Here is a 14111-nt window from a genome sequence, read left to right on the forward strand (position 1 = left end):
CTTTTTGGTGGAGCAACTGCCTTGATCAACAGCAGCTCCCCCTGGTGTTAAAACTAAGAAGTGCAATAAACTCAAGCAAAAGTTGAAGCGCGGGCCATTTTCTATTCTATTTATAAAATTACTTGCGGGCCAATTAAAACTGGACCGCGGGCCGCAATTGGCCCGCGGGCCGGACTTTGGACATGCCTGCTTTACAGTCTGCTTCTTGACGATAAGAGTAACAGGCTGAACTAATTATATCTACTGTGTACAGCGACCTTGAGTGTTTTGAAAGGGGCTTTCAAATAAAATGTATTATTATTATTATTATTATTATATAATACAATATGTTATAAAGTTACAAAATATAAGAAAGAGCTCTAATATATACAAATAACTCAATTATAAATATCCAGAATACTACTGTGTGACTGACATTTGACTCTAACCTGTAAAACGTTGTTATTTTAATGTAGAGCGTGTGCAGATAGTGATGTTGTAACTACTGCACTGTGTGCTGTGCATTAGATGGAGGAGTTGTACAGCCACAGGCAGGAATGATTTCCTGCGTCATTCAGTGGTGTATTATGGGTAATCTCAGTCTCCCACTGAGTGTGCTCCTGTGAGTGCCCAGCATCTCATGGAGTGGGTGGGAGGTCCAGCATTGTCCTTATCTTGGACAACATCCGCCTCTTAGACACCACCCTCAGGGAGTCCAGCCCCACAACATTACTGGGTTTGTGATCAGTTTATTGAGCCTGTTGGCATCGGTGACCCCCAACTTGCTGCCCCAGCATGCAACAGCAGAGAAGATAGCACTGGCCACAACAGACTCATAGAAAATCCTGAGCATTGTCCGACAGATGTTGAAGGACCTCAGAGACTCTGGGCCTTCCTGTATAGTGCAGTGGTGTTTTAAACCCAGTACAGTTTATTATCTATGTTTGCTCTGAGGTATTTATAGTCCTCCACCATAACCACATTGACCCCCTGGATTGAAACAGGGGTCATAGGTTTCCTGGTCCTCCAAAGACTGAACTATATAAACTGAAGTGAATGCTGCGGCACTTCTGCATAAAGTACTGCAGTTGAGTTCAGACGCTGCAGATGTACCTTCATCTGTCCATGCAGTCTAAAGAAGAGCTGAGGAGGTGACATGCAGAGTGTGTTGTTCAGATATGAATGGTGTCCTTCTTCGGTGTACAGTAGCCTGATGACATGGGGTGGTTGTTTAAGGGTTTCCAACTCAGCCCAGCACAGAGTAAGCACCATACGGGTGGATAGTGTGGGTGAGAGTGTGTGTGAACATCTGCATGAGCTGGATAATGAAACATTTCTTTGATGTTGTAGGAAGGTTTTTTTTGCATGAGTTTGAGTGACTCAGTGAGCTGAGAGTCATTCAGGGTCTGTTTGGAGGGCTCCGGTTGGTTCTTCCTGATAAAGGCTCTGAGTTCTGGTAGGTTCATAGTCCATCATTGATGAAAATTGATGATGTTTAGTTCAGGACCTCTGAGGGAAAAAACTTCATTCTTTTAGCTGGTTCACCTCAGAGGTTCTTCTCACCTGTCTAACAGCCCTCCACCTTCCTTGTCTGTCTCCATCTGTTTACTGAGGTGATGAAAACTCATTTTAAAGTTTTTACAACTTCTCCTGCTCTGTGACATTCAGTTGAATGTTCAGGCTGTTGTTGGAGTCAGAGGATCTAGAACACTTTCCTAGCTTTGAATAAGCTGAAGATTTAGGCCTAAGACTTTAAGCTCTGATCTTTTTGTGCCCAGACTTTAGCATTACCCCATCTGTGTTATGGTGGATGTCTGGAGTCCAGGTGAGAGGTTACCTGACAGGAGTCGACCCCTCCCTCTGGGTATCCGGCGCAGAGCATGCTGGAGGTGATGGTGTACTCCGGTAACTGCTGCTGACACAGATTCTGATCCACCAGTGGAATCTTGGCTTCCTGGAGAACATTGGGGAGAGAACCTGACAGAGAGATATAGGAAGTGAGAGTGACTGCTAACATGAACGCTACAATAAATATGACTGCAGTGATGTCATCCAGTGGTTTGTAAAGTGCAACAGTTCCACCATTTTGTTTTGTTTTTTTGCGTCAGGAAGCGGACATATTTGTACAAGAGGGTAGTGTGCTAACTTATCAGCTGCTAGCTTCGTTATAAGTCAGCATCCACAGACTGAACGGGAGCATGACATCACCTGCTCGTCAGTAACATCCATTGCTTCAATCTTAGCTGCTGCAGGTTAAACTCCTCCAGCTCCTGTTGCTTGTGTTAACGCTAGCACCATTTTGCTGTGTCAACCTGCTTTCACTATACTATAAGACTAATCCTTATCTCCTATAATAACATTTAGTTCACAGGTGACCCCTTTCACTCCACCCACCACCTTTTTGACCCGCCGCCCTCTGACCTGCCTCAGGTCAATCAGCTCATGTCCCTCCAGACTCACTAACAGCTTCTTCCCCTGGGCCATTCGGACTGTTAACAAACACATGAATCTGAGTAAAGCAGAGTTTGTGCTGCTGATGTGGAAGCATTATACATCCCAATCCAGTATCATAACTCGAAGCCCACATCGTTTTTGGACACCACTCAGTCAGCCAGCAATTTAAGGAGAACATGCGGCTAAACATGTCACTCCTGATCTGATTGGGGAGGGGACAACTACAGAGTCCGACATTGTTTTGGCAAAGAATTATAAGAATTATAATTTTACTGAATTTACGTTTACCCTTAGCCAGCAGTTTTAAATTTCCCTCAATGTCGCCTGCTCTGGCCCCTGGAAGACAATTGACTATGGTTGCTGGTGTCTCTAGCTTCACGTCTAAGAACAGAATCACCAATTACCAGAGTTTGTACGCTACCTTCGGTTACACCAGCTATAGGGCTTTGGAGCGTGATGTCACGGGAGGGGGTGTGGTCACGATTTTTTGGCTGAGCCGCCATCTTAGTAGGCCAAACAAAGGGCTACAGGAGCAAAAGCACACGGAAACATTAGCTATGGCTCGTAATTGCTGTGTTGTCGGTTGCAATGTTAGATCGCAAGGGAAGGGAATAAGCTGGAAAATGGGCTCTCTTTTTAAGGTTTCCCCTCCTGGAAGCAACATGAGGGATCTCATATATCTGATGTTACCAAACGAAGACGTCAGGCTTGGATAGCAGCGGTGAGACGAGCTGATATCGAGTTCTCTGCCATCATTTTTTATTGGTGTGCTCCCGACATTTTAATTCCGGTAAGTTCTAAAGAAATTCATATTGCTCTTTATAGGCTTTTAGTTTTATTTTCAATACGCTGAGGTCATAGAAAATTAGAACAAACATCCTAATGTGTGATGCAGCAGAACTATGTTCTGTTTATGGAGTAGCTTATCGGTGACAACTCCTCCAGAGTAGCAAGTGGAATTTGCCTTTTTTGCGGACGGCTCCTTTTGCCTTTCACTGCAGATGGTGTGTTTATGTTTTCATCTAGAGCAGTTTTGGGGGCAGCTGCTGAGGAGAAGTCAATGTTATGTGCAACCTTTGGCTGTATCTTGGTCATATGGTCAACGTACTCGCAGCGTGGAGGCTTAAAAATGGACAAATCTTGCACCCAGCCATTTGTGAATTAGATGTGCGCCTCCAGGGATTTATAATTCCTAAACTGATTCGCTGTGTATGCGCTAATTCCACAGACAAGGTACGAGAAGGTATCAGGATAGGACAACAGCGGTAGGTCGTCTGGGTTTTCACTCCACTGGCTTATTTCATACGGGTCCACATTACCGATGCACGCTATTTTTTCCAAGTACCGTCTCTTGGCGTCTGGGCGCAATCAGTCACAATACAGCCCTTTGTCTTTTGCGGTGATTTTAAGCATGGTTCTGGCAGTCCTGCTTCCAACACAGTGTGTTTGTTTTGATTCGTGGCCCTCTAAGATGGCGGCGCGCTCCCACAATGCATTGCGGCATGACGTCAACTCCAAAGCCCTATAGGGGCCTGGCTAGCTACGGGTGTATCAAGGGTGCGAAGCCGAGTCTCCAATTCAGTAATCCTGGCCTCCAGAGCTGCAAATATGCTACATTTGTTACAGGTATCATTACTGCTAAAGGAGGCCGAGGAGTAACTAAACATCTGACACAATGAGCAGGAAAGTGCAGGAGGGATAGGTAAAGTAGCCATGGTGCTAACGAGTCAGCTACAAGCTAAGCTAAGCTAGCAAAACAGTAGAGACACAGTGAGTGAATACTTTGGCTATAAATTGGGGAGTGAGTACACAGAGAGTGTGCTTCAGATGAAGCACGTGAAGATTATGCTATGAAATAACAATTTATCTGTAAGTTTTTAATTAAATTGCTACACAGATAAGCTACACAAAAACACCACTGTGTGTTGGAACCAGTGGCGTGTCCAGCGGGGTGGCTTGGGGGGGCACTCCCCCCCAACCAGACTGACCACCCCAGGTGCCACCCCGAAGCTAAAACAATAAAATTCAATCAAATATCAAATGTACGATTATGTTTTCACAGTGAAGCTCAGATATCCGAGTGTAAGTGAATCCAGCATCGGCTTCTGCACTATGAGCATCATGTTAGCAAAGGAAGGAGAGCCAAGCACGAAAGACAGCACCGCAGGACAAAAATTTTTCGGCAAAAGAAAATGAGGAGAGAATAAATGTCCCGGTAAGTAATATTAAGTTTGTTGAGTTTAGTAAACTTCGTGAAATTAGAATACCAAGGAAAAAATAACACTTCAAGAATTATTGCAACCGTCGAAAATTTCAGACAGTAGGCTACTGGGGGGAGCTAGCATAAGAGTTATGAGTTATAAGATATAATCCAAGTCGTAACATTGCTGTATGGAGCTGCATATTTGGTTGGAGGTTAATACTGGCAGTGTCACCATGCCAGCTGACTATATTTCATCATCAGCCAGTGTTGTTCTTTATACATCAATATTACCAAAGTTTACCATAAGGCAGCACTTACACTAAACTGTGCGGTCTAGCTAATTTCTCTCATTACTTATCCTATCTGCCAGCTCCATGTTATGAATAGAGTGTAAATCAGCCCATGAAATGGCTGTGCCATGTTTAATGCAGGGATGTGCAGTTCTGGTTCTCAAGGCTCCTGTTCTGAGAACATCTCTTGTACTTTAGCAACGGAGTATCTAAAAACTTTGCACTGTAGTGGTTAAAATCTCATTCTAATAAGAGTTAAAAGCGCATTCGGTTATTAGGTTTATAGGGTTATTGAATTATGGTTAACGGTTGGTAGATTTTTTTTTTAACATTATCTGCCAATTACATCTGCCACCCTTCTCCAAATCTGTGCCCCTACCTGGCCCCCCCAACAAAAATTTTCTAGACATGCCACTGGTTGGAACACGAACAGGAAGTGATACTCTACCGCAGAGAGAGCGAACATCAAGTGACAGCGCCAACCAAAAAGGTAATCATAATAATAAGCCTTAATTTCACTTAAACACGCAAGTTATAAAAGCATCCTCCCTTCGTACAGGTGTTATGAAGAAGTTCATTGGTAATGAACTTTATGATAGAGAACAGGTGGACCTGTACAGGACGAGACTGTGGAGGTCAAAGGTTTTGCAGCATGGTGCTAGGTTACCGTCAGTGTCTCGTCCCCAGCCAGCGATGAAACATTTTCTTCCTGCTGTGAAATTCTGACCTTCAGGTGGTAAACACACCGGCTGGACCCACTCTGAAACACACACACACATTTATCAGCGCCCTGCAGCCTGCCTCCACCCATACCTGTGTTTCCGTGCCGTTACTGACGGGTGAAGTTGATTGGCTGCTGCAGATGCATCATGGCGATGTCGGCCTGTTTGGTCCGTCTGTTGTACTGCTCGTTGAAGACGATGCGATCGACTTGTCTGGTCTGAACAGCCTCTGAGGTTTGATCATTCTGAGCGTGAAGACCGAGAACCGCCGACCATGATTGGAGGTCAACGTTCTTCCTGCAGAGACAGACGTGTACCTATGTCTTCATGTCCAACATCAACATTAACACTTGTTAGCGCCCCCTGCAGGCTGCAGCTATGACCCTCTCACCCATAAACGCAGTGAGCCGCAGTCAGCAGCCAGTCACTGCCAATCACTGATGCTCCGCAGGCATGATGTCCCCTCCAAAGAAGAGACACTATCCATGGCCATGCACCCTCCTCAGCATTAACCCCGCCCACCACTCGGCCAGCACCTGACGGTTAGCACAAGAAAATGTGACTACAGTCAGGCTGAAACAGGATCAGGATCATCTGGGTTCAGGTCATTCATGCTCTCACCTTCATCACCAGGTGTCCCGTGTTCTGATTGGTCTGCCTCCCTTGAGACATTTGTGACCTGACGGACTCCACATGCTGAAACACATGTTTCATTTCATACATAAAAATACATTCACTGAGCCTGAAACACGTCTGCGTTTCTGAGAGTACTCACGCTGGTTATTACAGGCCAGTGACATCACTTCCTCTCTGTGGCAAGTTTCACTGTAACAACACAACAAGCATTAACATCCACAAAGAAGGTCATGAAGAAGACCTGACCCAAGACCGTGTTTTGTGAGGTCAGAGGTTAGGGAAAAGGAGCAGAGTCCCTGTACATCATATCATATCATATCTGCTTCTTGAAAAAGTTGTCGCCCCCCCAGCTTCACTTACATCTCAATGACCATAATCTCTATGAACAATTTCAGTCTGGTTTCCGCCCCAATCATAGCACAGACACTGCTTTGTTAACGATTACCTATCACCTTCTGATGGCAGCTGATTCTGGTCTCCTATCCATCCTCATTTTTCCCCAATCTAAGTGTGGCGTTTGATACCATTTCCCACAATATCCTTCTGAACTGGTTAGCATCCATTGGCATTAGTCAAACCTGGTTCACCTCATATCTCTCAGACCGCACTCAGTTTATCCAACTTAAATCACACTCTTCATGTCTCTATCCTGTTTCTGCTGGTGTGCCCCAGGGTTCAGTATTAGGGTCTCTTTTATTAATTATCTACATGCTCCCTCCTAGTCATATATTCCAAAAATATAATATCAGTTTTCATTGTTATGCTGATGACACCCAGCTCTACATTTCTTCTAAACCCAATTCATCCCTCCCACCTACCTCCCTCTCAAACTGTCTTATCGAGATTAGATCCTGGTTCTCCTCCAGTTTTCTCAAACTTAACAGTAATAAAACAGAAGTTTTACTCGTTGGTACAGCCTCTATCTTAACCAAATCTCACAGTTTCTCCATTAACATCGAAAATTCTCCTACCCTTCCCTCTCCTCAGGTAAAGAGTTTGGGTGTCATACTTGATAATACTCTCTCATTCCAGTCTCACGTTAATTACATAACCCTGCATACTTCCATGTATGTAATATTAACCGACTCCGCCCCTTCCTTCCTCCCCATGCTGCTGCCATCTTTGTCCATAGTCTTATTACTTCCCGGACTGATTACTGCAGTTCCCTCTTATTTGGTCTCCCCAATAAGTCCCTCCATAAACTCCAACTTCTTCAAAACTCCGCAGCTCAGGTCATAACTTGTACTCCGTCAAGAGCTCATATTACCCCAGTTCTTCAGCAGCTTCACTGGTTGCCCATAAAAGCCAGGATTAACTTTAAAATCTTACTTCTCACGTACAAGTGTATCCATAAATCTGCTCCTTCCTATCTGTGTGATCTGCTCCATATGACCACTGTTTCCTCCCCTCTCAGATCCTCATCTGCCATTCATCTTGTTGTTCCTTCTGCTTGTCTTACCACTATGTGGAACAGAGCCTTCTGTCACTCTGCTCCTCAGCTCTGGAACTCTCTTCCTCCAGCCATAAGAAATATAGACTCTCTTCCATATTTACAGTTCAAAACACATCTGTTCAAACTGGCTTATTCACTTTAGTGCTGATTCTATTCAATTCAATTCAATTCAATTCAATTTTATTTATATAGCGCCAAATCACAACAAAAGTCGCCTCAAGGCGCTTTATATTGTACAGTAGATAGCACAATAATAAATACAGAGAAAAACCCAACAATCATATGACCCCCTATGAGCAAGCACTTTGGCGACAGTGGGAAGGAAAAACTCCCTTTTAACAGGAAGAAACCTCCGGCAGAACCAGGCTCAGGGAGGGGCGGCCATCTGCTGCGACCGGTTGGGGTGAAAGAAGGAAAACAGGATGAAAGACATGCTGTGGAAGAGAGACAGAGATTAATAACAGATATGATTTGATGCAGAGAGGTCTATTAACACATAGTGAGTGAGAAAGGTGACTGGAAGGGAAAAACTCAATGCATCATGGGAATCCCCGGCAGCCTACGTCTATTGCAGCATAACTATCTGTTTATCTGTTGTCAAGCTTTGTTTTGCAATTTTAACTTATGTATTTTAATAACTATTGCCCCTTTTATTTTTTCTTTTGTAAGGTGACCTTGGGTTTCTGAAAGGCACCCTCAAATAAAATGTATTATTATTATTATTATTGTTTCTGGTTCTAGTTCTGGTTTGGTTCTGGTACCTGATGTTGGTTTTCAGTGTCCCATCACTGCTGATTGTGATGAGAGCAAATGGCGAGTCTTGTGGCCGAGCCTGCAGGAACGAGGCCTCCCCGGACCTGCAGGGAACAAATACCAGATCTGAGTCTACGCGTCTCTTCAACATTTCCTGTTTCTGTTGGAACCTTCAGTCCAGCTGGAACAATCAGGCTCACCTGTCAGACAGATGTAAGAAAAAATTAGCTGTTCTTCGAAGTTTCCAGGATTTCTGTATTTAAAAGTCAAACTGTGTTTAACACTCAAACAGTTTGACTAAAGTCCTCAAGCATCCAGAGAGAAGTAGTTACCTGTATCCAAGGTACTGACAGGTGAAGTTAGACAGTTGAGAATTCCAGGTGTCAGTGCACACCGTGAACAGAGAGGAGACAATTTGAACCTGGAGCCGACTGGAACCATTTACCTGCAACATAACTGATACACAAATTTCTTAAAACCTGAAGCAGAACAGGTGCTGTGGACAAACTGAGGTCACGTGACTAATTTAAGAAGATGTTAGAGAACTTCCTTGTCACTGTCTTCAGTGGACATCTGTTCTGAGTCGATGATCTCATCCACCAACACCCTCCAACACCAATCCACAAACACAAAAAACTCCTACTGACATTAAATTATATAAAATATTTACAGATTATTAGATTCTGTTTTGATTCACACACTTTGGAGGCAGCATGAAATCAATATGACCTGATACTGTGTATTTATTATCAGTATTGATTATGAGTGATTTACCACATTTGGCTTCATCAGAGCCGTCGGGACAGTCGACCACACCATCACACTGATTGTTACCATGGATGCAACTTCCTGTCTGACACTGGAACTGACCATCAGCACACGGAGCTGTTCACACGTCACATGACCTGTCAGTAATCAATCAGTACATCTTTACTGTGTCTCTTCACGTGTGATGAGCTCACCTGGTGACCCCAGGTTGACCCCAGAGGTGAAGTTGGCTCTGAATCCTTTCCCAGAAACTGAACTGTCTGTATAGAACCACACTGTAACTTGATTGGCTGTTGAGAACAAGTCATGGGTGGGGCCATTTCCTGTGAGGACAGCTGGGAAAGACAAAAAGAGAGAAGTTATCACTTGGGTCACCGTAAAATTCACTTGGACGTCTTCTGGTGAGGATAAAGCTGCAGAGGATTGTGGGTAAAACACAACCTCACCCAGTAAGGTGGAGTTAGACCCCGCCCCATCCCGCACTTCCACCATATCACTGGATGCTTCAATATCAAAGTCCAGGAAGTGGAGCTGAATATTGTGACCTTCCAAAGCATGCAGAGTCCACAGACCTGCAACAGAACAGCATTATGAGTAATTACAACCTGCTGTCAGGTAAAAACATCACACATTCTCAAGTGAAACCAGTGATCATGTGTAAATACCAGTAGGCTGAAAGCAGACAGGTTTACTCACACTCTGCCCCATTCCCATAGGATTCTGGGTAGTTTGGTGTGTTGAACGTAGAGTTTGGCTCCCAGAGGTCAAACGGGCCTCCACAGTCAGCTGGACCAATCAGAGAACAGAGGTAGCAGAGTTAAAGAGTATCAGCATCACAAGTGTGTCATTGACTGGTACAAAGGACAAATACTGACATCATCAAATTATCAGACAAAATTTAACCTTTCTCTGACACAAGGCATGATCCAACGTGCCTTAAAACAGGTCATCCTCATCTCCAAGACACCACCTCAGCAACTACAGACCCATCGCCCTCACATCATTGGCGATTAAATGCGAGAGGTGACAAACAACTTATTTCCCTGGGCTATGAGAGCTCTAAACATGCATAAAGGGGGGGGGGGGGGGGGGGGGACAACTAAGCTGTAGTGTTTTTTTCACTGTGCAATAGACAATACAATAGTTGAAATGTGCAACAAACTTTGGCTGTCTACATCTCATCAATGAGTATATTTCACTAGTATTCTGATTTATTCCTATTATATATTCTGTATTTATATATGTGTGTATGTGTATATATGCTATATTTCTATGCCAATGTTCGCACTCTCTCATTCCCTTTTTTTTGATATTCTAACTCTGTAATATGCAACTTCTGTCGATGTTCTGCTAATCTAATCTAATCTAATCTAATCTAAGATACTTGCTATGGGGAGGGGGGGATTTTTTTCTCACCTGGTATGGGGGGTGTGGTTGTTGGAGGTGGTACGTTGGTGGGTTCAGGGGGGGCGGGTCCACAGGCATCAGAGGTCAGTGTGATGTCATCCAGAGCAATGTCATTCAACATCCCTCCTTTCTTCAGAGCTTCAAACACCACCTTCAGAGGTCAGAGGTCATGCCAATGAATCACTTATTGATCACCTGACTGATTTGTGGACTTCCTGTGTGATGTCACTGACCATAGCCTCTGATGTCAGGTTAAGGGTCACCTGGCCATAGTTCCAGGTGTCGCCATAGTCACCATCTTTCTGGAACACGGTAACATCAGATTCCATCAGCAGCCAGAGTCTGAGCTGGTGGACATCCTGTCCAAACATGTGGTACCTGCCCACAGAGTTATGCATCATAATCAGATCACATCTGTAAACTGACTGTGCAGTTTAATTCATAGCAGGTTAAAATACTATATAAGGCTGCCACTAAATTAACAGATTGCTTGGACAGGTGGAACACTTGGAGATGTAAAAATACATAAAAATGTTAAGGAGAACTGTGAGGATCACTCTACAAACCTTTGATCTGATTTAAATACACACAAGGCAATTAGGAAGATAGAACCCAGCTGGGGAAAACAAAGCACAGGTGAACTAAATCAGACTAATGAGACAGGGGAAGGAAAGCCGAACACAATGCACACTGGACAAGAGACTATCAAAATAAGACAGGAAGTAATGAACACAGTGACCCAGACTTAGAGACACAAACTTGACCAGAGACAGAAGCCAAAAACACCGAGACAAGACTGAGGGAACGGAATGGGAATACAAAGTGATCCAAGGACCATGACAATGCCAGCCCACTCAGCTGAACCCACTCACCTGATACCCTCTTATTAGCAATCAAGGAGCGCTCTATTTAAAGAGTTTCAGCATGCATAAACTCACTGCTGCCTCTGCAAACTGCTGTACTACACCAAACTGACTGGAGGAACGAGCAACATCTCTTTTTTTTAGAGATACTGGTATCGGTATTGGGGCCGATACCGTAAAATGTGTGTCTCTATTCACCAACTTATTTCATGAATCAGAGGGTGGCTTGTCATTTCTGTTGTAATTTTTTAGATTGGACTGGTGAGTGAGACTGGTGGCTCCAGATAAAAAAACAAAGTGGAGGCTGGTGTAGCTACGCTAAACAAAATGTCAGCAGTGTGGACTTACTTCATAATATGTGAAGATGACAGAAGTAAGGCCGAGTGCAAACTGTGTACTGGTAAGGTGACCAGGGGAGTACATCGTTCAATACAAGCAATTTAATAAAACATCTGAGGACACATCATGCGGTGGAGTACACCGAGTTTGCTAAGACTAACGCAAGACCAGAACAGCCAACTTTAACTCAGGTTTTAGAAAAGCATCGAAAAATGTCAACAGAGGCTCTGACTCATTTTATCGCTCTGGATGACCAGCCACTGTCAGTCGTGGAAAACGTAGGATTTCGCTGTCTTCTCAGCATACTCGAGCTGCGATATTAGATTCTCAGCCACCTATACCTATACATCACGGACATAATGATGCCAAAACATTTTGAAGAGGTAAAAAAACACGTGTATAACCCCATGCAGGAGGTTTCAGCCTTAAGTTTCACTACAGACATTTGGACAAGCAGTGTGTGCCCATTGTCACTCCTCAGTTTAATGGTGCAGTGGATTGATGAGGAGTTTGTTCGTCATCAAGTCACACTACATGCAAAGTCATTCAGGGGCTCACACACCAGCCAAACCATCGCAGCTGCTTTTCAATAGCATGCCCCAGACCTGGGATATACCAAAGACATCCGTCCACGTAGTGCTCCGGGACACCGCAAGAAATATGATAAAGGCCATGAGTGATGGTGAGCTGCCCAGCCTACCTTGTTCTGCTCACACTCTCCAGCCTGTTTTTCATGAGCCTTCTGTCACAGAGGAGTGTTGCTGATGCGGTGGCAGTTGGCCGCAAAATAGTTGGATATTTTAAAGATTCTGCTCTGGCCAGCTCTCGTCTTGAGGACATTCAATTACAGATCAACCAGCCTGCAAAGCAGCTCCAGCAAGATGTTCAGATCGGTTGGAACAGCACCTTTTATATGATACAGTCATTGACTGAGCAGAAACAGGCTCTGGGAATATTTGTGTCTGAATATGGACTCCCTGATACTCTCATGGCTAACCCGTGGACACTGCTGGAGAAGGTGATGTCTGTTCTGGGTCTATTCGAGGAGTTAACTCGAAAAGTCAGCTCTTCAGATGCCATGGCCGCAGACGTCATTCCAGCAGTCACTGTGCTCCACAGATTTCTAACAAGGGAGACTGATGAGGACCATGGGATCAAAGCAATGAAGGGAACCTTGGCTGCAGCTGTCAGGACGCGGCTCACTGATGTGGAGGAAAACCCACTCTATAGCATCGCCACGCTACTCGATCCCAGGTGAGTGTGTGCCTGTGTGTTTACCTTTGACTGTGTGTGACTGTAATTGTGTGACTGTGTGTGAATTATGACTCTATACAACTGTGTGTATCTGTGACTGTGTAGTTAACTGTGTGAGACTCAAGCTTTCAGATTGGCTATGCACAATGTGGATACTCCGCAATGATTAAACAGAAGTGCTTATTTTTTACTTGAAATTTTATTTTGTAGTCATTTTTATTAATATTTTATTTTTTATTGGTAGAGAATAAAATAAAGCCTGTCTTCCAATTCATTGATTTTTTGTGTGTGTGTGTGGTGGAAGTATCGGCTTTTGTACTCGGTATCAGCAAGTACTCAGATCCAATTATCAGTATCGTATTGGTTTGAAAAAATTAGTATCATTGCATCCTTACTTTTTTTTTCTACAGTTCATCTTCGCTTTTTTAGCTTTTCAACATGAAGCTTTATTGAGCTTCTGTGGTGTAAAAGGTCTCTTTCTACTCAACAGGTTGCCTTTGCAAGCTGTGTCATGTTTGCTGGAGTTAGATGATACATTTAAAGTCTGCATTTTTCTCTCTGAAGTTTGGAATTTGCAGACTTTAACTAGCAGACTCGTTTGAATCACTTGTTCTCTTTTAAACAACTGTCACCCTTGCAGGCTGATTCTGTATTGGTCGTTCATAAATAGATGATATCACATGAGTGCCCAATACCTAAATCCTAAACTGTGGTGAGATTTCTCTTCAAAACTGTGAACATGGTTAAGAAAACAGGTACAGCAGCTTACTGAACACCTGGACCCAACTAGAAGGAATGGCGCAGGACAGAAATGTCTGGAGATCTACCTTTGGCGGCCCATACCTTGAGAGGGGTGACGGGCAGTAGTAGTAGTAGATTACTGAGTTCACCACTGACAAAACTGATTTAAAAATCAGTGTCATCAACGGTCTTTTACAACCCTAAATCTTGCATTTCTGTACTTTCAGCTGGCATTATTGTATCAGGTTT

The 14111-nt window shown here is 43.9% G+C and overlaps 1 protein-coding gene across 1 annotated transcript in view; it reads right to left on the reverse strand.

Moving 5' to 3' along the window:
* Positions 1-14111, reverse strand: part of tmprss15 (transmembrane serine protease 15) — a 43015-nt gene that overhangs the window by 2249 nt on the left and 26655 nt on the right. Inside the window, exons 13-26 of the mRNA XM_013265225.2 lie at positions 10899-11043; positions 10675-10816; positions 9955-10044; positions 9705-9830; positions 9453-9593; positions 9265-9375; positions 8823-8946; positions 8499-8594; positions 6424-6473; positions 6270-6344; positions 6040-6184; positions 5764-5945; positions 5594-5686; positions 1817-1956 (exon numbers count right to left, since the gene is read on the reverse strand). Coding sequence (XP_013120679.1) covers positions 1817-1956; positions 5594-5686; positions 5764-5945; positions 6040-6184; positions 6270-6344; positions 6424-6473; positions 8499-8594; positions 8823-8946; positions 9265-9375; positions 9453-9593; positions 9705-9830; positions 9955-10044; positions 10675-10816; positions 10899-11043 — 1660 coding nt within the window. The remainder of the gene's footprint in view (positions 1-1816; positions 1957-5593; positions 5687-5763; positions 5946-6039; positions 6185-6269; positions 6345-6423; positions 6474-8498; positions 8595-8822; positions 8947-9264; positions 9376-9452; positions 9594-9704; positions 9831-9954; positions 10045-10674; positions 10817-10898; positions 11044-14111) is intronic.

Source organism: Oreochromis niloticus, linkage group LG10 (assembly GCF_001858045.2).
Source record: "Oreochromis niloticus isolate F11D_XX linkage group LG10, O_niloticus_UMD_NMBU, whole genome shotgun sequence".
Taxonomy (NCBI): domain Eukaryota; kingdom Metazoa; phylum Chordata; class Actinopteri; order Cichliformes; family Cichlidae; genus Oreochromis; species Oreochromis niloticus.